Here is a 23460-nt window from a genome sequence, read left to right on the forward strand (position 1 = left end):
ACCTTGTCCTGTGGGGGAAGAGGGGGGAAAAAAAAGGTCAAAATGTCTTCTTTTGTAAGTGCAACTATTTCATGAATCTTCTTAAAATAAGTGAGGAAATCTAAAGTGTCCAGGCTTGCAAGGCTCCAACTGCCTTTTACTCTAAACTTCAGAGTCTGCTTACTGTAGCCTGTCCTTTAGCCAATAAGGATTCAGAAAACTATTAAAACATTAAAGGGCTGATCCTGTTCACTTGAAACTCGGTGGGAATTCCGCCAGTGCTTTTGCAAGAATGCAATCCAGCTCCATAAATACATATGTATATTTATACACACCTTATGAAACTATTAAAAGATGCCCTAGAACACAGAAAAGCTTGCTCTAGGAAGCTTTCTGAAACTAGTAATCTAGTTGGCTGTTAGGAAGCAGCTCAGTAACAGCTGCTTTTTTATCCTTTCCAACGTGCACAGTCAGTGCAGGATCAGGGACAATCTAAATCTACAACAAGTTATGCTACCAGCAATTAAATTTTACTACAGTTCTTGTGATGTTCAGTGTTTTATTCACAGGTTCAGCTCTGAGGTTGGATAAACTGCCAATTTCATCTTTAATTTTTAAAAAATGTGTTTGCAGCTTTTCTAGTTGTAGAGAAAAGTCTGGAAACATTAATAAATCTATTTATAATGTCACAGTTTTAGGGTGGAGCTTATGATTGTCATCCTTTGAGTTGGCAATATGGGGAGTCGAGTAGAGGTTCACTCCTCAGTTTCCAAGAGGAATGAAACAACTATCCACACCAGAGGATGGCTCCTTCCTTGCCCAGAAATCACAGGCATCCTGAGGACAGGCTCTAGGACTGTGGAAGCAAGAAGTAGACCCATTTTCATTGCAAGGCTTAGACTATGCCCAAACTGTGTGGCAGATACACCCTGCAGCATATCCCACCGACCTGACCAGCAGAATGACCTGACTCCACTGCACACAGGTTAAAACTCCCCTCTGGAGGGATCCAGGAGGTGGAAGGACATGATCATAGAATCCCTCAGGTAAAGGGAAAAAATGCTATTGCACAGAGAGAAAAGATGAACAGACAAAATGAGGATAATTCAGCTTTTTCTCTCCTGTTTCACCTAACTTGGGCAAGACTTCTATTATGTGTTCATGGAGGCAGACTGGACAGTGCCCAGAAGCCCATCAACAGCAAAGTAACCTGTGACTTTCATTTGCCACTGGTGGAACTGACAGAATAGATGATTAATAGATGCAATCACCTTCCCAGTGGTCTTGAGAAGTGCTGTAATGCTGTGAAATGCTCTAACTTAGCAACTGCCTTTATCTCCTGAAGTACATCTTTCTGGTAAGCTTCACAACTCTATTCAATTTAGTTGGTGTTCAGAGTAACAGGAGCATTTGGAACCCCAGGATTCTATTTCTTAGCTGAGGAATGGAGAAGTGCCACCAGTCTGACTTCACCCACCTACCAAAGTAAACATGATTAATTTTTATGTAGAAATAAAACTTTCCTGATCACATACTGAGATACTTCCAAAGTTTCTGTGTTTCCTTACTCTTGTGATGCATGGGCAAAAGACACTTTATTGTCCCCCCTTCCCTGTATCCCTCTCACAAGACACTGCAACCAAAGAGCAGAGTCCTGCACCCTTAATCTCTTCTGCCACATGATTTCTGGTCATGCCCATATCTCTGCCTTCAGCTACTAAGCTGGTACAATTTTCTGAGAGGAATGAAGAATGGGATTGGTGTTTCCCCAGGCAGATATATATATATACATAACCTTGTAAAGGGTTGTTCCTAGAGCAGTTGACACTGCAGTCCTGGAGGATGCCAGTTGCAGACCCTGCCTCAGACAGACGGCAGAGAGCCTCAGCAGCATTTTCTCTCAGTTTTCTCTCTTTAGCCTTCTCCATCACAGCGTTCAGTAGCAGTTACTGGTGTGAAGGGACAAGGAAAGTGGCGAAGCCTTTCTGCACAGGGCAGAGCAGAGGGGATGACTGTATCCGCTTTAACAGCCCCGACAGCAACAGCAGCAACGCTGTGCAGTACATTTGGGAGACAGGAGACGACAAGTTTGTTGACAGAAAGTTTCATGCTGGGATTTGGTATTCCTGTGAAGAGATTGTAAATGAAGAAGGTGAGTAAAGCCATAGAAATTCACTTAAGTAGTCAATATTCCTACCTATGTAGTGTAACCGACATCATTGTTGCAACACCTTGTATGTGTTTTAAAGGAAATACATCCTTTAAAAGCTGCTGTTCTCTGGGAAGAGGGATCTCAGAGGGAATAGTCTAGTCAGTGCTTAAAATATTCCTAACAAATTCTTCAAAGAGCTCTAGTGACAGGTTGTAGTACAGGTTAAAATAGTTTCTTTTTGTTCTTCAAACCAGGGCAGCAGATTTAGTCACAGGAAAGCATTTTCTTTTCTGACTTTATAGTCCCTTGGGCAAAAATGGACATAATTGCTTATCATCCCTTATGGCAACATGAAAAGCACAATGTGATTTGGTTTGAGCAATTAAATCTGTGAGATCTATGTTATTTCATGAATTTCCTCTTACTCACAGGTATTCCTACATCCTTACTGTGATTCCACCTTTTGTAACTCAAAGCAGAAGAGTATTTTCACCCTTTTAAAACATAATTTGGAGACTTGCTGCTCATGAGTGGAGGCATTTAACTAAGTTTTGCTCCCTGAATGTCAATATCAGTAGAAGGAAGTTTGCTTGCCACTAAAGAAAGCCTCTAGTTAACTTTGAATCTGTGTATAAGGGGATTGTTTAGCTGGTTCAAGAAATGGGGCATTTCTTGTAAGTCCAGTTCAACACCAAGTTTTTCCTCTTACTGTTTAAAAAGGACAGCTGGAACAAAACTTCAGGGAAAGCAGGTTAGCTGGCATCTGGACTGTAAGATGGAAATGTTTTTGCAGTCACCCATCCTGAAAGGCCAGTTCTACCCTGGTCTTGCAAATGATGTAATTTTAAGGGAGAAACACTGAAGATCAGAGCAAAAAGCATCTCCAAAAGATGTCTTACAGATGATCACTACAGATACTGGGCTTGTTTAATTTGTGCATCTGCTAGGGCAGGTTTTGTTTTCCCACTCAGTGCAGTTCATAGCTGGAAAAAACCCACCCTGTATTTACAGAGCAGAATTAATTCCGAGAGCTTTGTATGCAGCATCTGTGTGGGGATCAGGAGGTCACATGGGTTTGAAAATCAAAGCTTAAAGAAAGAGATTGGAATCAAGCTTAGAAGAAATCTGTGTGAGCAGCAGCCTTGCTGCTGTAAGGAGCCCAGGTCTGCCTTTGCAGAGGGGGTGGCATACAGGCTGTCGGTCTCTCAAAGGAATTGCTAGTTTTCCCATCCTGGCTTTCACAGCTACAAGCCTTTAGAAATTAATTCATAGCCAGTTTCCCAGGCTGGTTCTGCCTTTAAAAGGCCTGGGAGGATTTTCTAGCTAGGTCCCAGGAGTAGGTCAATGTACCAGGGACTCTGTGCCTGCAAACACACATAAGAAGTAGCTTTTCCTGATGATCTCAGCTTGTGCTTTTAAAAATAGATTTTGAATTTTCTGCTTTCTAGGAATCTATTTCTCTAGATAATTACAGAATATGAAATAACCCTGAATTTTCTTTTGAAACATTTTTTATTCTTTCTAGGTGAGAAGTGTAGAAGCTTCATCAGTCTGACTCCAGCTGGGGATCGAGGTAGATATGCATATTATGTTTCTGTGAATAAAACCTTCCTGATCCCATTTACCAGCTATAACTATTCTGTATTTTGATACCAAAGGTGCTACTTTCACCCCACAGTTTTTTACCCTGTATTTAGTTTCTCACTTTCAGAATGAAGTCTGTATGACTTAAAATGTGAATTTATGATGTTTGAAAACATTCCATTGGAATACAAGTTTTGTTTTAATTATTTGGAATATGGATGCTGCAGTCAGGATTTGGAAGTTTTTTGCTCCCTCCACCCTCATGTATCCATCCTGACAGGCAGGAATTGTGTGTGCTTGCACCATGCAGCCTGGGAAGCACAGAAGGACAGGCAGCCTGTGAACAAGGGCATAAACAGCCTTTAAATCAGAGAAGTCCCAAAGACACTGTCAAAACTTGCACCAGGGGTTATTTAGCACACAAACACCACTGTTTGCTGCCTCATGTAGGGTTTAGTAACCTATTACATGTCTTCTGGTTTTAAGTTATGGTTGTTAATATACATCTTCATATGAATACAGACTGGGGAGACCTCAGAGCCCATTCCAGCACCCACAGGAAAGCTGGGAAGGACTGTTTGTAAGGGCATGTAGCAATAGGATGAGGGGCAGTAGTTTTAAATTAGACCAGTGTGGGTTTAGATAAATCATTAGGCCAAAGTTCTCCACACTGAGGGTGGTGAGACACTGGCAAAAGTTGCCCAGAGAGGTGGTGGAGGCTCCATCCCTGGAGACATTCAAGGTCAGGCTTGATAAAGCTCTGAGCAACCTGCTCTAGTTAAAGGTGTCCCTGCTCACTGCAGGGAGTGGGACTAGACAGCCTTTGAAAAGGTGCATTCCAAGCCAACCATTCTCTGATTCTATGACTGTTGGCCAGCTCTCTATATCTGGACACAAGAAGACCTCCTGCTCCTGGCTAAGGGACATGAGCATGCCAATAGCAAAACAGCAAGCAGAGAAATGTTAATGGGAAGATTAACTTCTTGCATAAGACATAATTAACAGATATCCAGAAGGAGATTAATTAGCAGAAAACCAGAGAAATGAATCTCCTTGAAACCTGGAGAATGTCTGGGGTCATGAAGGCTTCTCTGCCCAAAACAATCAAGCTCCTGTCTAATGGAAAATTAAGCCTATGGGTGAAGATTTTATTTAATGACTAGACCCTCAGGCCACGTGGCTGTGGCTGTGCAGTGTGTTAGCTGGGTGACATGATGTTCTCTTTTGGTACACTTCTCTCTGGACTCACCAGCTGGGATGTCAATGACTAGATAATACTTTGGTTCGTGGTAATTTTAGGGTAGCTAATAAGTGTGAAACCATACTGTACTCACACTGTAAGCTGCCTCAGTGTACAGCAGGAATGTGCACGTGCTCATCCCCTCAATACCAAACCAGTAGAGGGGATTATAATTTAGGGTGTCCACTGCCCTTGAAATCTCCCTGTAGATGTTATAATAGTTTCCTCACAGCCTCTGAGGCCAAACAAACAATACAAATGAAGAAAAAAGAAGTGGTGGACATACTAAATGAGTGCTTATAATTGGTTTTCTAGGGGTTTTGTGGCTGTCTATTGTAGCAGAGCTTCTCTACATCATTTTGATTCTGATTGGAGCCATTCTCATGTCAGTAGAAATGTGCTACTACAGTACTGTGATCGATGGGCTGAAGATCAACGCCTTCTCTGCAGTAATCACCGTGTTAGCAGGTACAGTTCAGCATCTCAATTTACTGCATCTGGAAAATGCAACACTGCTAGACTTCCACATGTGAATTGATAACAGTGTACAAGTTTCAAAGCTATTATGATACCTACAGAGCCACTAACACCACAAGATGCAGCAAAAATGTATGGAAAATATTATTTTCAATGAATTGTTTTGGATAGAATTGTGTTCTTATTTTATATTTAGAGTTTTTACTCTATTAAATGTAATTATTTGATTTTTCCCCCCCAGGTTGATTGTAAAAGATAAAAAAGTAACATTCTTTCAAATTTTTTTTTCTTTTAACATCCTAAGTATAAAATTAACAATATCCAAATTAAAATAGCACTTCTAATGGCAATAAAATGTTATTGGATAATGGTACTAAAGTTTCTGTCCCCTTCTTAGGAAATGTAATCCAATTCATACCATTCAAAGATTTTCTTCATTTCTAATCTAAAACCCAGGCTGCTGTGATTTTTTACAGCATTTCTTTTATTTACCCACCTGCAACTGAGAGCAGTTCCTATTTACAATTAACTTCTACCCATGTGAAGATCTCTGTCTCAGCTTCCTGTAGTTTAGAGCAGTTTTCCCTCTTCCAATAATAATAAATACTCATTCCTATTAATATTCTTTTTTCCTTTGGCATATTAAGGAGGCTGGCACAGCTAGCAGCAGTCTTCTCATGGCCATTCTGTTTACTTTAACTTGTAAAATTTCTTGAAACCTTAAAAAGTTGAGAAGCATCTGACTTGGCTGTTAAAATTCTGTATAAAGTCTTAGAAGCTGTAACCCAAATCTAGTTGCCCTAATCTGCAATGAAGATACCATTTCTTGTACAAAAATGATCTCAGTTCTAGCAGACAAATGCAAATTGAAATTCAGCTACTGGAAACAGAAATTCCAGCTATATTGAAAACACACAATTAAAAACCTGTTCAGTATTTAACCATTGAAAAAAACCCCTCACATTATACTTTGATTTCTCAGCTCCCTCAGTCTTTAGGTCAGATGGAATAAAATCCTAAAATATGTGTTCTAAGTGGTGCAGAACACGGTGCCTTGAAGGAAGAATCAGTGTGACACTGTCTGACCCTATATAGCTATGCAGGTTTTTAATGTCCCACGTGTGGTGTTCGACTGTATATAAATTATTATTATTATAATTTGTGAAAATGACTATTCTAATTTGTGTTTTCTCTTAAATACATCTGCACTGCTCATTAACTTCACTGCTATGAAATACATCTTATTGATACCACTGTCCAGTTACCCTCAGAGGGTAAACGCATAGGCAAGTGCCCACATATGACTACACTTGCCTTTTATATCTTTAATATATATATATTATATTTTTTCACCATTTCTCAGGCACCAAACTGCCACGACTCCCCTGCTGAAACCTCGAGCCTGACTCAGAGTTGAGTCTTTGTACAAGAGCTAAAAGGAAAGCAGCCCAGGAGTTCACATTGAGACAGTCACACGCATTTCCAGGCAGCCAGACTGGGGGATTCAGGACAGGCACAGCTCAGAAACACCCATGACATCCCACATCTTTGGGGAGAGATGAGCAACTCACCTCCATCCTCTTATCACCACGTTGAGAGGCTTCCACTGACAGGCTCTGAACAGCTTTGAGCTGCTGAGGAATGCGCTGTTGGGGCAGCTGACCACCCACTGCTGTCCTTCATGGCATAAAGCCTCTTAGCTCTGCACTACATTAACTCTCCCACCCACCTGTTGATCATGCTTCAAGGAAGACCAGTGATCACTTAAATCAGGTTGTTTCCAGCCCTAACTTCTTACACCCAAGGACACGTGTCCTGAACTGAGGGATGCTGTGTGCTAGTTAGCTTTGCAACAGTTCAACTCCAGGAGCACCTAAACAACTGGCTCTTGTGAGTTCAGTGTGGGGCTGTCTGCTCTGGAAAGCTAACGTGCTTTACACAGTGGAATACTTGGTACCCCAAGGGTATTGATGGATTTGTAAATGAAGCTGGAAACAAGAGAAACAGATGTTCACAGGGAAGTTCACTACTTTGCTACTAAGGGGAAACAGGTCCAGGTAGGATTGGGCAGCAGCCCAGTAGTAATGTTTAAAATTAAATTACTAAATATAAGCCTCTTTCATAATCTGGACTTTTCAGTGCTTTACAGTGGCCTTAAGTGTTTGTTCCTTCTTCATTCACCTACTCAACATGGATAAGTCTGGCTGCATTGAAGGCAGTGGGAAAGGGCACATGACTGCACTGCAAACCTCTGAAAAATCTTTCACTGAACTATAGGAACCTTTGGGAAATGTGTCCTGAGCAAAGCAACTGGGTGACCCTGTGTAGGGCTGAATTGCTAAGAAGTTCTCAGAAGATGAGAGCTCATCAACTTGTCTCTTAAAATCTGTGGGCTACATGTCCCATTGCTCCCTTAGCATACAAAGTAGGTGCCAAGGGACTGTATTAGTGACTGTATTGGTAAATACATGGCACTAATACATTTATACTACAATGTCTAATATTTTGGAGTGATTTATAGAATGTAGATACTTCATAAAATACTCTTCAGAAGCTCAAGGTGCAAAAAGCTGGCAAACATTTTCTAATGTTCTTATAATACTATATTTTTTAGGTCTTCTGGGCATGGTTGCTCACATGATGTACACAACTGTATTTCAAATGACTGTAAATCTTGGTCCTGAAGACTGGAGACCTCACACATGGGATTATGGCTGGTCTTATTGGTACCTATTGGTTTATATTTGGTTCTTTCTACTACATTTCGGTTACTTCACCCTATGTTCAAGGAATGTATACCTGATTTATAAGGAATGGATCTTCCTTATTTAACTCCTGAAGATGCAGTTCAGTAACCATCTGTTTTTCTCTGAATTCATTTGTCTTAGATTATTCTGTAGAATGTATAAACTCCTGAGGTTTGCATTTGCCATCCTTTAGACAACACAGAGACCTCCAACTGCCCTGCACAAAGCAGAGGCTCTGCTCCATACACATCAGACCTAAATTTAGTCCTCTTATCTCACAGAAGAACTACCTTGCATAAACTGTACAAAACTCTTCCAGCTTTAGCTATTGAGGCTGAATTTTTCCTTATCAGATATATGCTTCAGGTTATTGTATCTGGAACGTTTCAGAAAAGATGGGTCAAATTTTAAACAGGCTTTGGCAAGTTATTAAGAACAGAAGGCTGTTTGAGGGATTTTTGCTATAGGGATATGTCTGAAAAGCTATCAGAGCTGATCAATAGTAGCATGTTCAGGTGCTGGAGACTGCTGCTGTTTCCCCAGCTGTGACAGGAACAATTGGATGCAGTTATAGCAGAAGTCAATCACTCCAGACAAGTATTTTGGGTCACTATAGCAGAGCTCAGGCTAATTGATCCCTTGGTACCTGGATCTGACAGCCATGATCACAGCTCACTGTGATTCATTCTTGTTCTCTTTCTACCTGTATTGTCCCATTATTGAACAGAAGCCTGTAGCTGCATAAAGTCTTTGTTACGCAGGGAGGTGGTTTGGCCCTGGCTGGAGGCCAGACACCCACCAAAGCTGCTCTATCACTCCCTTTTTCAGCTGGACAGGGGAGAAAATATATATTGAGGGACTCAGGAGTGGAGATAAGGACAGGGAGAGATCATTCCACAATCAGCATCATGGGCAGAACAGGCTCAACACACACTAAAGGAAAGACAACTCTCTGGTTTATGACGCTGCCCTGCACCCCCAGTGACACCAGAGTCAGACAAGGAGAAGTGCAACCAGATCTTAAAGCAGCTCCCCCCACCCCTCCCTCTCCACCCCCCCCCAATTCCCTGGCCTTGATGTCTGCACAGCTCCCTACACCTTCTCGCTCCCTTCTCTGGTGGCCAGAAGCTGCCAGCAATTATTTTCCTCTTTTATAAGAGAAAAAGAAAACAGGTGCCAAAAAAGGGGTGTTAACAATTGTAGCTGACACTCCCTTTCTAATTACCTCAGCACCCACGTGTGGCCAACGATGTCCCCAATGCCATGGCAGGGGCATAGGCAGGCAGAGGCACATCAAAGGCTCCTGTAAGTAGAGCAAACAGAGAAATTTGAGGCAGGGTTTAATTAAGCAGGAATGTCAAAGGGGAATAGTGTATCCACTATTCAGAGGTCAAGTACATCAGGTGTGTGGATGGTCATTAAATAAGAATCCTTCTTCCTCTTCCTCCCCTACCCTGCTCCTCTTCCCCAAATACAGAATCACAGGGTTGGAAAAGCCCTTTGAGATCATTAGTCCAACCATTCCCATCCTGTGCTGACCCACATCCCTGAGCACCTCATCTCCCCTCTGTTAAACACCCCCAGGGGTGGGGACTCAGCCCCTCCCTGGGCAGCCTGTGCCACAGCCCCACAACTCTGCCAGGGAAGAACTTTGCCCTCCCAGCTGAGCTGACCCTGCCCTGGGGCAGCTTGAGCCCATTGCCCTTTGTCCCATCTCCTGTCCCCTGGCTGCAGAGACCATCGCCCACCTCTCTGCACCCTCCTGGCAGGGCAGGGGAGGTGGGGAGAAGGTCTCCCCTCAGCCTCCTCTTCTCCAGAAGAGAATCACGTGTATGCAGTATTTTCAGAAATAAAACTGAAGGGTCTTGGGATATGCAAATGTTCTGCTAATTTCTGCCACCCCTTTCTGTTTGTAGCCTCGCATGGGCTTCCTTCGCCTGCTGTATGGCTGCAGCGGTCACCACTCTTAACAAATACACAAAAACTATTCTGGAGTTCAAGCACAAAAGAAAAACGCTGGAAAGGAGTTTAAAGATTAAATACAAGTTTCCTGAACATACAGCTCCAGACAAAGCTTGCAATGTCTATGTGAACTCTTTTCACAGCTTTACAGAGGACCCTGCACACCCAGTAAAAGGCTTGTGTCACTTGGCCACTATTTCAGTCTTGTAAAGTTGAACCACACCTCAAGACATCCTGTAAATCATCATACTATTTCAGAATGAAATAACATTAATCAATAAAAAATGTATATTTGTGTAGCATTAGTTATTTTTCTAAATAAAGAAATTCTATTTCTATGGATGTTTCAAGGAAATCTTAGTATTGGAAAAGTATATCCAGGGAGGTGTGTAAAGGTATATCCAGGGAGGTTTATAAAAGTATATCCAGGGAGATGTATAAAGGTATATGCAAGGAGGTGTATAAAAGTATATCCAGGGAGGTATCACAGGCCAGAAAAAGACAGTGACCCAGCTCCTCCACTGCTCTGATTTCTGATCAGTCTTTAATGGCAATATAAAGTATGTAAGCTTGTTGGAATGTCAGATCCTTATGGATTTTCACCTTAATTCTTTATTGAAGGGACTAAAAAAGTCCCATCCCCAAAGCTACAAAGAGCAGGGCAGCAAATAAGACAGGTCATGTAATGGCACTTGGCTTGAATAGTTGGTTACTAAAGGTACAATATCTTCAGGAAAATCTGTGTATATGGTTCAGGAGTTTTATCATATACATAGCAGTAGGATTTGCTGTGAAAGGAAGAGGATTTCAATATAAATACTACTCCTTTAAGAAGGGTATGAAGGCAAACAGGCATCTGGAAGATACCTGGTTGTAGACAGCACACAACTTACCTGTGGAATTCTCTAGGCACCCTGCTGACAACAATGGCAGGAAGAATAAATTGACTTTTTAATTATTATTATACATTAAGAATAATCTACAATCACATTAAAGATGGGAAAGCAGAAGTTGTTATAATCCTCATAGATCAGGAATTAACAGCTACTCCACTGGAACGTCCCCATACGACTGAGCCATGTGTGCCTATTCCACTGGACACCAGCTCTTCTTCGTTGTTTTATGAATCCTCCTGCTAATGAGCTGGCTGAGGAATGCACTTGTGGTGCAGAGGCCATGCACAGTATGTCTGAGCAGCACCGAGCTTGGAAAAAATCACCATACTATTTTTTGTTCAGGCACAATAATCCTACAATAACCATGGTCTGGACCTGTTATGACAGCAGGATCCATCGCAGGTCAGTTTAGAGCCAGTGATGAGGTGGAGCTGGCAATAGAGTAACACAATTAAACCAAAATAGCTCAGAAGGAAACAATGGGTGATTAGAGGCAAGAGAGAAAAATGGAGAGAAATAAGGTGAGCTAACAAAGCAGCACATGAGCCAGCCTCCTCAGAAGGGAAGCGATGGGTGGTGGGAAGCCCACCAAGGGATGGGGGGCACCTGTGCCTCCATCTGCTGTGTAGCCAGCCCTGGGAGTGCTCTGTGACTTCAAGACAGGAGGTTTTTGGGCAGAATGCAGGCAGGGGCCTCAGACACTTCTTGGCCTGTTGCTGCTTTCTAGTGCTTGCAGTTTGTGCAGCAGTTCTGGGCTCTGCTTCTAGTTCTTCTGGGAGCAGGGTCAAGGCCCCCAAGATCCAGGTTGCAGGTGGGAAAAGCTGATTCCTGCTCAGGGAGTTTCAAGCAGTCGTGGAGCTGATGCTAGGGAGAAACCTGTCTGGCTGCTGGAATGACAGCCTTGGGCCCAGAGCATCGCTCTTCAGAGCAGCAGCAGCTGATGAAGGCAGTGTGTGAGTGCTCTGCATTGTGGCTACACCTCAGTGGGCACTGCCCCCAGCACCAACTGGAACAACCATCTCAGACACAGAAGAGAGTATCTCTTAATGAGCTCATCTCATCTTTCTTGCCATTATCATAATAGAATCGTGAACTGTCTTGGTTGGAAGGGACCCTTTAGATCATCAAGTCCAACCATCACCCTTACTTCCCAACCAGCACCAAACCACGTCCCTCAGCACCACATCTACCTGTCTTTAAATACCTCCATATACTTTGTATGTGGCATATATCCACAGGCACTTAGAAGGCGAGGCAGAGATGGACACATGAGACAGAAAACATCAGAATAAATAACAGATTCCCCCAGAGGAAACAATATTACTTCAGAAAACACCAGTGGAGAAACCTTGTTCTCAATATGAGAAAAAAAAAAAACCACAAAAATATAGAAAGTTTGACCCATTTAAAAGGTCACCTAATCCTTCTTTTCCTCTAGGCAGGATAAACTAACACTCCATTGCTTTTTTACAGATGTTTCATTAATCTCTTCTTTAAAGCTTCCAAAGACAGGCCTGCTAAAATGTCTGTGGCAATTTATCCTCCGTGCTTAACTATTCTTAGAAGAAAATTCTTTCCCTCTAAATCTCCTTTGCTGTAATTTTTGAGTATTGTCCTACTCCAGCAGAAGTGGAGAAGTGGTCAGTTCCATCCTGTGGGGAGCACATTTGGTGTTTGGGGTATGTGAAAATTCTTTAGCTATAACTTTCTTCTACTTTCTAGATTAAAACCCACCAGTTCTTTAACAGTTTCTTGATGGATCACAGGTGTTATTTTACCTTCATCACCCTCACTGCTTCCCAATGTGCTTCCTTCAGCTGCTCCATAGTTCTGAAATGAAATATTAAAAATTAATTAAGAGTCTCTGCTGATACCTAGAAAGTGTAAAATGGAGCAGGAGGATTATTCACCTCACTTTAAAATGCAGCCTGCTTGTTGTTACCACAAAGCAAGGCAATGCTGACTCATGTCTAGCTGTGTTATACTATAATTCTCTGATACTTTACTACAGGGGGACCTCATTGCAGCCTTCCAGTCCCTGAAGGGAGCAGAGGAACAGGAGGGGAATCAACTGTTTACAAGGGTAGATAATGGCAGGACAAGGGGAATGGATTAAAGCTAAAGGAGGGGAGGTTTAAATTAGATATTAGGGGGAAGTTCTTTAGAGAGAGAGTGGTGAGGGGCTCTGTGACCCTTGGGGTCCCTTCCAACCCAGAACAGTCTATGATTCTATGATTCTATTACCCAGTTAATCCATGTCTTGGCTTTGTGGAGATATGAATAGACTGGCTGTTGCTGAGGTAGAGACACAAGTATTACAGAGCTCACAGCCAAAGCCCATTGGTTTGAGGGAACAGAGTTCTGGTGAGGAGCAAGAAAATTTTCAACAAAGGGGATATTTGATAAGATTAAAAAACCAACAATAAAAGCCCAGTGCTACAACAAAAAACAGATGGAGCTCCAGCAGGTGCTGAAGGAACTGGCTGCTTCTCCCTAGTTGTGAACTGCAGTAGATACCTGTTTGCTTCTTGACACCACAGCAATGGAATTACAGACACAAGAAAAGGTTTGAGTCCCTGCAAGGTGTCTTTTAAACACATCCATGGATGGTGACTCAGCCCCCCCACCCCCGGGCAGCCTGTTCCACATAACTTAGTTCAGTAATTACTCCAGGGTCCTGCCACAGATGAGATCCTGAGCCCTTCTTCAGGCTCATCTTTGGCACACCCTGCTTGTACTTCCAAAAAAGCACACCTGAGGAAAACTCTGATCTACTCATTTGTCTCCCACATCTCCTTATTTCCCTGTCCCTTTGTTCCTGTAAAGCTGCCATCAGTCTTAACACTGAAAAATATTCTGCAGGTCCCCAAACTTTGATCTACCTCTTCAGACTGGGACTTACTCTGCTATAATAGTGATGGAGTTCCAGGTAGAGTTTTCCCCTGATAGTCATAATGGAAACAATGAGATCTTGCCATAAGCACTGAAGTCAGGAGAATTCAAGTCCCACAGACAAATGGTGCCAGTGGTAATAAATCACTGAGAGAGACATTGGCTGGTTGGTGTTGAATAAAGCCTTGTGCTTTATTTACCCACAGTGAGAAGCAGAAGTCATTGAGATTCACTTTTTATCAAGTCAAAAGCAGAGAAACGAAGGGAACACAATCAGTTTTCCTCTTCTGGCTTCATCTTTTCCCTAATGCCTGAGGCAACGATGGCAAAGAACAGCTCAGGGAAGAAGGTGCGCAGGTAAACTGCTGCCCTGGGGATAGGGTTGGCCATGAGGACCTCCTGCTTCCTGCTGCTCGCTGTGCGCAGGACTTCCTCTGCCACCTCCACGGGGTGCACCCCGTAGGACAGCTTCCTGAAAAAGACTGAACCAGGGAGGAGTGAGAGCACAGACAGACATGCAGGGAGCAGAGAACAGCAGGGGAATCAGCTGGTTAAAGGGCAGAGACTGGCAGGACAAGGGGGATGGAGTGAAGCTGGAGGAGGGAAGGGGGGGAGGAGATATTGGGGAAGTTCTTTCCAAAGAGAGTGGTGAGGGGCTGGAAGGGGCTGCCCAGAGAGGGGGTGGATGCCCCATCCCTGGGGGTGTTCAGGGCCAGGTTGGATGGGGCCCTGGGCAACCTTGTGTAGCTCCAGGCCTGGAGGTTGGTGGCCCTGCCTGTGGCAGGGGGTTGGAGCTCTGTGATCCTTGGGGTCCCTCCCAACCCAGACCAGTCTGGGATTCTATGACAGACATGAAGGAAGGGTGGCAAGAGGATATACTGTGCATCAGTCACTTTACTTAAACCCCTACACACTTTCAGTCCCTTCTCCCTCCCTCCCTTCTGCTCATCAGTCGGTCCCTAAGATCCTTCCACAGTGTTGAAGTAAAATCCTCACAGTTTCTAAGAGAAGGAGCAAGTTGAGAGCAGTGGAACTCTCCCTTGGCACCTCCCATGCTCTGCTCTGCCTCCATTCCCCATGCCCTGGTACATTTTTTCCTCACATAATGTTGTCTCTTTCCACATTCCTCCTCTTTTCACCAGGCTCATCTGATCTCTTCCCATTCACTTCCCTAACTCATCTTTTCAGTCATTTCCCTTCTTCTCCCTGGGAAATGCCTCCATGCTGCCACATGGCCTCACCTACTCCCTTGATCAACCCTTACATTTCCAGATCGATGCCTCCCAGTTGCCAGGTGCAGGTTGGCGATGGTAGGAACAGATGAAGGTTGGATTCACAGTGCCAATAGAAATATCAAATTCTTCCATTTCAGCTCGAAGACAATCAAAAAAGCCTAAAACAGCATGCTTGGAAGCAGCATCTAAAAGTAAGGAAAACACCTGTATGTTTGGGTACATGGATATAGATGTATGACTGAGCTCCATAAAACATGAGTGTTTGGAAAATCAAGTCCAAATTTAAAAGACCAGTGAATTATTTCACTCAGTGAAATTACCACATGGCTCATTTAAAATAAATAGAATATTATCTGTAGAGGACAATTCTGCAGGAGTCCTACTGTCAGTCACCCTGTACATCCCAAAGGGCGTGTATCTGGATTTTCCAATCAGAAATATTAAGTCCTGGGTTAAGGAGTAATACTTCTGTTATCTTTACAGTTTAAAAATGTCTTTGGTGGATGGACAGCTGTCCCTGAGATGAGTCTCCACACCATCTGTTGCTGTGGTTTGTGACACATCAGTAAAATGCAGTGAAATACAAGTCTGTTTCTGGCAAGCAGGAGTGCTAGAGGTTTGTAAACTAATTGGGCCTTTGCCCTACATCAACAATCTAAGATGCTTTTAATATTAAAGTTCATTTTAAAGTAACTGAATGTTACAAATGTAACTCCTCTTAGTGCCTTTTTGTTGAGAATGGTATAAAATGCTGACAGTAGGTGAACCTTGACCAAAAACCTGAACTATGTGTTGAGTGGATGGAAAGCAGAGCTGTAAAGCAATTCACCCACCTTCTGTCTGACTCTGCTGGCAAAATCAACCTGTGCCCTCCTATCACAGTTTAAAATGTCTGTATTTCCTGCCCATTAACTTTGAATTGTATTTATGGATCTTCATGATTCAGGACAGTTTTGTTTCATTAGGAACTTTGGATGAAAGACCTTGAAAGTTTTCTGGAAAGCCAAGCAGAGCATTATTACTACATCTCCTATTACTACACCTCCTATTACTACATGTCCTTGAGTCCATTAAGTGCATGAGTGTCCCTGTGCAAACTCTACCACTACATTGTATTTACATCCTGCTTCATTCTTCCTTCTGGATTCTGCTAATATGCCCTGTACAGATGTTACACCTACAGGTTTGATGTTTCCTGAATGTCTCCTAAGATCATAAAAACCCCCAACTTGCTGTCACATTTGATACCCTCCTCTCCTCAAGTACCTTAGGCAGTAGTTACACTTCACAGACAATATTTCCACTATTTCCTCTTGAGTTCCACTTCTTGGAAATTATTTTTATCAGATACCACATTAATAGTTCTCTGAATTAGGATGCAAATTAGCATTAGGTTTAGTAGATTTAATAACCTGTTATCAGTACCATGGAATACTCACAGTTTACACACTAGAATGCAGAGTTTTGCTGTGTGTAACTTACAAGCTGCACGAAATGGGATTCCTATTTTTCCTTGGATGCTATTAACTAGCACAATTTGGCCACTTTTTCTTGAGATCATGTTGGGAAGAATGGCTGGGGAAAGAAAGAGACATATAAGTAAAAGAGATTCATCTATTTAGTGAAAAGAAGTGGTAGCTGAAGGAAAGATATCACAGCTTTGATGGAATTTGTCTCAATACTGCAATCAAAAGTATCACAACATCCAGTAGCTGGAAATTGGGTGTCTTCTAGACTTCACTGAGATTCTACATGAAGATTTGGGACCAGTATTAGAATATTTAATAGTCAGCCTGTCTGGTTTCAAAAGCCTTGAGGGGTTATCTTGGTAACAAAGGCAATAAGCATGAACAAAGGGGTCACCATATGCAAAATACAAGAAGCAGAAATTCTACAAGCTGATGTTCAAGGACCTTCTTATATATTTCTCGCCTAATCTGTTTCCAAACCCAGGCACTTGGATTTCATCATCTTCACCTCAATTTCAGGACATGTATTTACCCAGAATTGGGTTTAATTACAGTGAAGAAGGCAAAAATAAGTGCCAATGACACAGTGTAATGCCAAGGCCCTGCACCTCAAACTTTAATTGGCAACAGTAAAACAGGAAAGATAATTACAATACCTTTGGTTAATGTTACAGGTCCAAAATAGTTGGCATCCATGATCTTTTTATCAAGTTCCAGCGACATACTCTGCACTGCTCCTTTCACCTTCATGCTTGCATTGTTGATGAGTATATCCACACAGCCATAGCAATTCAGGATTTCCTTGGCAACATCTTGAATGCAGTTTATGTCTGAGATATCCAAGAGTACAAGCTTTGGGGCATAGGTCTAATAAAGAAAACACTTATTTAGCCTTGAACACCTCCAGGGATGGGGCACCCACCCCCTCTCTGGGGCCTGTTCCAGCCCCTCACCACTCTCTCTGTAAACTAGGTCTGACCTGTTGAGTTTCATCTCTCTTGTAGTCAGTGGAACCAGACATGAGCCCCAGGGGCTGAGTCCCACTACTCCAAGCTATGGTATTTCTATAAGCAGTTCTCTGAAGAACTTTTCTGACCACAGAGGCTAGGATATAGTGTTTTGATAGATAATTTATATACACACAAGGGGCAGTTTGAAGGTAGGAATGAGAGGACCCCAAACTGAACGGGAGACTTAACCTACTTGAGGGTCTGCAGGCTCTACAGAGAAATCTGGTCAGGCTGAATGAGGCAAGGCCAACAAACCATGAGGTTGTGTTCTCTGTCCTGCACTGGGGTCACAACAGTCTCAGACAATGCTACAGGCTTGGGAAGAGTGGTTGGAAAGATGCCTGGTGGAAAAGGACCTGGGGGTGTTGGTCAACAGCAGGTGACAAGTGGTGTTCCCTGGTTGAATGTGAGCCAGCAGTGGCAGCAAAGCTGGTTAAGGGTCTGGAGAACAGGTCGTGTGATAAGTGGTTGAGGGAACTAGAATTGTCCGGTGTGGAGAAAGAGAGACTGAGGGGAGACCTCTACAGTTACCCAAAAGGAGTTTCAGTCAGGTGGGTGTTGGTCTCTTGTCCTAAATAACAAGATCTAGAACAAGAGGAAACGGCCCCAAGCTGCACCAGAGAATGTCCAGATTGGATAACAGGGAAACATTCCTTCACCAGAAGGGTTATCCAGCATTGGAACGGGTGGTCCAGGAAATGGGTTGAGTCCCAATGCCTGAAGATATTTAAAACAGGTTAGATGTGGTTCTTAGGGGGCTGGTTTAGTGATTGGACTTGGCAGTGCTTGATGAATGGTTGGACTTTATGATCTTAAAGGTTTCTTCTAACCAAAGCAATTCTATGATCCTTATACTGATTTAAAATCCTTTGTATGCCTCTAAAAGGTGTTTCCCTCCAGATGTGAGGAAATACTTACCACACTGGGGTCTGCCACACTAATCAAAGCATCATACAAAGCTTCCAGCTTTTCCCATGTCCTGCCACATAACACCAGCCTCGCTCCTCCCGTGTGAAACACCCGAGAACATTCTAGGAGAGAGAAGAAGTTCAAAAGAAATAAGGACAATTACAGCAGTTTGATTTTGTTCCTTTGTCTTGAAATGGGATGCTGGTTTTGCTAATGATGTTGACTCTATGCTTTAAAATTCATTCACTTTGAAAGAATCAGTAGAGATGAGAAAGCAGAAAGCACTAAATGTCAATAATAAATGTGAGTAAAAAATGAAGATCTAGTGTAATGCTGTAATGTATAATTGATGTCACAGCACAGTCACACTAGATAGTCACAGGATTTAATGAAAATTTCATTAAGAAAAGAACAATATGCCAGTTAATGGGTGATGGGCTTCAGATAGAAAAATTCTTCTCATTAGCTTTCTTCCTTTAATTTCTCCACCTACATATGCATTAGCTTTAAGAAGAAATATTTACAAGAATACAAGCTTAAGTTTATTACAATAAAGACTGGTTCTTTTGTAAACCTTATATAGACACTAATGAGGTCACCTCTCAGTCTCCTCCAAGTAAAGAGCCCCAGCTCCCTCAGCCTGTCCTCGTAAGGAAGGGGTTCTGCTCCATCTCAGTGGCCCTGTGCTGGGCTCTTTCAAGGAGTTCTGTGTCCTTCTTGAGCTGAGGGGCCCAGAACTGGACACAACATTCCAGGTGTGGTCTCACCAGGGCAGAGCAGAGGGGGAGAAGGATCTCTCTTGACCTACTAACCATCCCCCTTCTAACACACCCCAGGATGCCATCAGCTTTCTTAGCCAGGAGGGCACATTGCTGGTCATGGTCATCCTGCTGCCCCCCAGGTCCCTCTCACCTATGCTGCTCTCCAACAGGCCAGTCCCCAACCTCTGCTGGTACCTGGGGTAAATCAAGAGTGATTTCTCCTCTGATGCAGTTTTTTCCTGGCCAGGCCCTCAGTAACGTTCTCAGCCCTGGAGCCCTCACGTTTGTCCCCTAAATCAAGCCTGCAGGACAGGTACATGTTCAGCTCAGGAATATGTAAGGCAGGGACAGTATCTTAGAATTACTCCTTTGCTTTCCAGTCTGTCTGATTTGTCTCAGGTCCTGCAGCCTCTGTTCAATGGGCAGCAGCTCAGCCCAAGTGCTAGAGCTTTCTGTCCTTCAGACTGCAGTGCCCACAGGCAAATCCAGTTATGCTCATATCCCCATCTCAGAGTCCTTAAATGCCCATGGGAGACCCTCAAGATCTGTATGGAAGCATTTCTGGATCCACTCTTCTATCTCTGTAAACATGTGCAGCTGGAGACTTTGATTTATGCCATCTTTTTCATCATCTAGAACAGTACTTTTATTCATGTGTTTTTTCCTACCATGCAAATATTTTTTGGATTTAAAGCCCCAAAGATGATTTGCCAGTACTAGCACAACTACACCAGGATTTTTTTTGCTGTAATTATAACAGTTGGGGCAACCTTGTGAATAAAAAGTGACTACTGTGGAGCAAAGGAAACCACTGATCTTCTCCTTTAAAACTGCCCTGGGCTCTTCTGAGTTACAGCCCTGAGAATAAACAGGAATCAGGTTTAAATAACAACCACAAACCACTGCAAACATCTTCAATCATCATAGTTTTTGTTTCTTTTTTTCTAACCTTAATGAAGCTCCTCTTTAGGCTGGAAAGTCTCAGCGTGTGGGAAAAGGAATGTGGCTGTAGCCTAAGAGCTCAGCTATGCAGCAGCTGGCCAGGCAGCTGGTATTCTACTGGCCATGGCATATGCAGGAGTGGGCTGCACAGTAAGTTGTCCATGATTAGGAATCATTAAAGTCATGAATAACTTCTTGGTATCACCCTAGGAGATGCTGGCAGTAGATGTTTATGATACCAAAATAGAATTGCTCTGAGTTACTTCCTTTTCCATCTGTGTGAAAAAGGGTGCAGGAGGTGAGGGACTGATTGTCTTTGGAGCCTCAGGAGACAGGTACCAGCTGGTCACAGACACACACTCAGAAACAAATAATCTTGGGAATAAGGAAATTGAACTTAGGAAAATCTTCCCCAGGGGTCACACTGTGCTGGAGTGAGATATCCTAAGAAACGTTCAATAAACATTCTTCATCCTTGGAAGCTTCCAAGGTTTGCCTTGAAGCCCCACACAGCCATGTCTAGCACTGGTGATATGCCTTTTCTAAGCAGGACTGTTGTCTAGGAACCTTCAGGCATCCTGTGATTCTAGAAGACATCAGCTGGAGAGGACTAAGCCATGCCTCTCCAAACAGAAACACTGAGACATAACCAGAGCAAGCACTTGCTAATATCACATTTAACTGACACCAAAGTGTGGAGCTCCAGGCCTGGAGGTTGGTGGCCCTGCCTGTGGCAGGGGGTTGGAGCTCTGTGACCCTTGGGGTCCCTTCCAACCCAGACCAGGCTGGGATTCTGTGATTATCAATGAGAGGGTGGTTCTCTGGCTGTTGCTGTTCTCTTATGCTGGGAAGAAACGAGACAACTCACCTTTGCCCAGTCCTGAGACAGCATCTGTGATCACCACCACCTTGTTCTGCACAGCTGACTTGGACAGCAGCCACCGGACTGACTGGTAAATATAGATCACTGCACTGACCCCTAGAAGAAGCAATGGCAGAGCCAGTGCAGCAAGAATACTCATCTCTGCAGGACAAAAAAAGACCATATGAGAGTAACAGAGAGTGACAGTGCCACCAATTACAGAAACAGTAAGAATACATTCATTATACTTCAGATTATTATCTAAAAAAGCAATGTTTTCCCACAGAGAAAACCCAATAAGCAACACACCAAAGGTTTGAAGCAGTAGGAAGCTTATTTTCTGATTTATGGTTTAGTATTATTTAATAAATTTAATATTATTTAACAAATTCAGTGAATTTATTATTTAATAAAAACCTGTCTGTTTTCTTCCCCATAACATGGGCTAACCAATCTGGATTCCTTTTCTTCAAACTTATTCTATGCTGGCAAAAAGAATAATAGAATTTTAGTCCAAATATTGCCTTGAGGTAAACCAGGCTAAAATATAACACTGGTCATTTTTAATTCTGTTGCTATCACAGGAAAACAGCAGCTTTTCATCCTCATTTCAGATAAAACACGTGATAGAAGTGGGTTTCTTTCTAAAAGATAAGGAAAATAAAATCACTTACTGTTGAGTATTAAGACTCCACGCAGAGATAGAGCATTCTTCTGGGGGTTTGTATGATAGATTTAATCAAATCTATATAGATTTGATTTCATAGAACACTGCATTTGTGAGGCTGCTTGTCCTGCATGAGAATGGCTATTTATAGCCCTGTGAGAGAGATACTTTAAACACAAATATAGCATCTGCAGGGTGATCTGCATGCCTGACCTATCCAGGCTACCAGGCTGGGCTGTGGTGGAAAAGCTGTGAGCACGTTATCAATTCAGCTACACAAAGGAGCAGCAGGAACATCTCCTCCTGTCTTGCTTTCAGTTGGGTTATTGGTTGGAGTGTCTCAGTTTCTTGTGATCGGCCTTCACAGAGTCGTTGGGTTGGAAGGGACCTCCAGAGATTATCAGGTCCAGCCCCCCTGCCAAAGCAGGGTCCCTGGGACAAGTCATGGGTTGGAATACAGACAGTTTACTGGGACAGCAGAGAGACAGAAATAACAATAACAGGACTTTATAGCACAATATACAGGACGTTTCTCCCTGAAGTGCACAACTCAGCCCACACAGCTCAGAGCTGTCCTGAAGCTGGGCTGTCCCCAGGCTGTGTGTCCTGGACTGTTCCCAAAAGGCAAAACCTGGAGCCTGGCTCCTTCTGTCCCACATCAAACGGTATCAAAAGGTGTGGGCAGCAGGAGCAGGAGGAAGAGTAGCGAGATGAGGAGGGATGGCAGGGGCAGGATGGCAGGAATAGCCACAGATGACTGACAAGGTGGCCGAGTGGTGAAGGCGATGGACTGCTAATCCATTGTGCTCTGCACGCGTGGGTTCGAATCCCATCCTTGTCGGTTGGCCCAGCAATGGGTAGAGCCTCTCAATGCCTGTGCTCCCCAGTAACCCTTTGTTTTGAGATCAGAGATGCCAGGAAGAACTCACACCTTGCTCAGGATGGGCACCCACCTCAACCTCTTCCATCTCCTCCCAGTTGCTCAGTAACATGCCTACCTCAACCTCTTCCATCTCCTCGTGGGCAAGAAGAACCTAAAGGGGAATAGGAAGATCTGGGGAAGTCCCAGGACAGTCAGCCTCTCCTCAAACCCTGGGAACAACAGAAAAACCTCCTGGGAGTAGTTTCCAAGCGTAGGTAGAAGGAGAATCTATGCTTGGCCAAGCTGGTAGCCTTCTGCAGTGAGGTGACTTGCTTGGTGGAGAGGGGAAGAGCAGTGGGTGATGCTTGCCATTGCCTCCAGCAAAGCTCCACCACCTACTGGAACAAAGCAAAGTGCTAATAGCTCGTGCTTCTCAGTAAGGAAGTGCAAGGACGAGCAAGGCAGGAAGAAATGCACTTCCTATCCCTGATATCCTCAGCCAAATGGGCTGGGAGACATCACCTTGTTGAAAAGGAGCCTCAAGCCCCAGGAAACCCAGTCGGGTACCCAACTTCCCGAAATACTTCAGCAGTTGAAGGATCAGCACGGGCCGGTGGGAGCCGAGCGGTTTTTTTGTCAAAGCTGAGCTCAGAGCTCCGCCTGCAGGCACAGGGAACAGCCAGCAGCACCCATAAGGCTACAGACACAGCAGCGCCCGAGGAGCCCAGGGCACAGCCGGCTCCTGTGCAGGGGATGTGGCCCTGGCATCGGTGTCGCGGCAGGGGATCTCAAGCCCCTGGGGTGGCACACATTG

General features: G+C 43.6%; 2 protein-coding genes across 2 annotated transcripts; one reads left to right on the forward strand and one right to left on the reverse strand.

Moving 5' to 3' along the window:
- Positions 1-42: 42 nt before the first annotated feature.
- Positions 43-10351, forward strand: GSG1L2 (GSG1 like 2; the record flags this gene model as incomplete). The annotated part of the gene is made up of 6 exons (XM_084273712.1): positions 43-54; positions 1813-2131; positions 3657-3704; positions 5271-5423; positions 8047-8158; positions 10096-10351. The coding sequence occupies 6 exons, from the start codon at positions 43-45 to the stop codon at positions 10349-10351; spliced, it is 900 nt and encodes a 299-aa protein (XP_084129838.1).
- A 3745-nt stretch (positions 10352-14096) lies between these two features.
- DHRS7C (dehydrogenase/reductase 7C) lies at positions 14097-21918 on the reverse strand. Its single transcript, XM_084273460.1, has 7 exons — positions 21792-21918; positions 21124-21279; positions 18562-18674; positions 17290-17500; positions 16647-16739; positions 15194-15349; positions 14097-14411 (listed from the first exon to the last, which is right to left on the reverse strand). The coding sequence occupies exons 2-7, from the start codon at positions 21275-21277 to the stop codon at positions 14203-14205; spliced, it is 936 nt and encodes a 311-aa protein (XP_084129586.1). The 5' UTR covers positions 21278-21279; positions 21792-21918; the 3' UTR covers positions 14097-14202.
- Between the last annotated feature and the right edge of the window lie 1542 nt (positions 21919-23460).

Source organism: Gallinula chloropus (assembly GCF_964237585.1).
Source record: "Gallinula chloropus genome assembly, chromosome: 20".
NCBI lineage: Eukaryota > Metazoa > Chordata > Aves > Gruiformes > Rallidae > Gallinula > Gallinula chloropus.

Bases quoted from the DNA above. Each gene is read 5' to 3' on its own strand.
- DHRS7C (XM_084273460.1), bottom strand. From the start codon at position 21,277: ATGAGTATTCTTGCTGCACTGGCTCTGCCATTGCTTCTTCTAGGGGTC. The intron at 18,675-21,123 runs GTGAGTTGTCTC...TCTCTCTCCTAG, and splicing joins TGTCTCAGGACTGGGCAAAG to AATGTTCTCGGGTGTTTCAC. The intron at 14,412-15,193 runs GTAAGGGTTGAT...TCCCTGGTTCAG, and splicing joins GGAGGCATCGATCTGGAAAT to TCTTTTTCAGGAAGCTGTCC.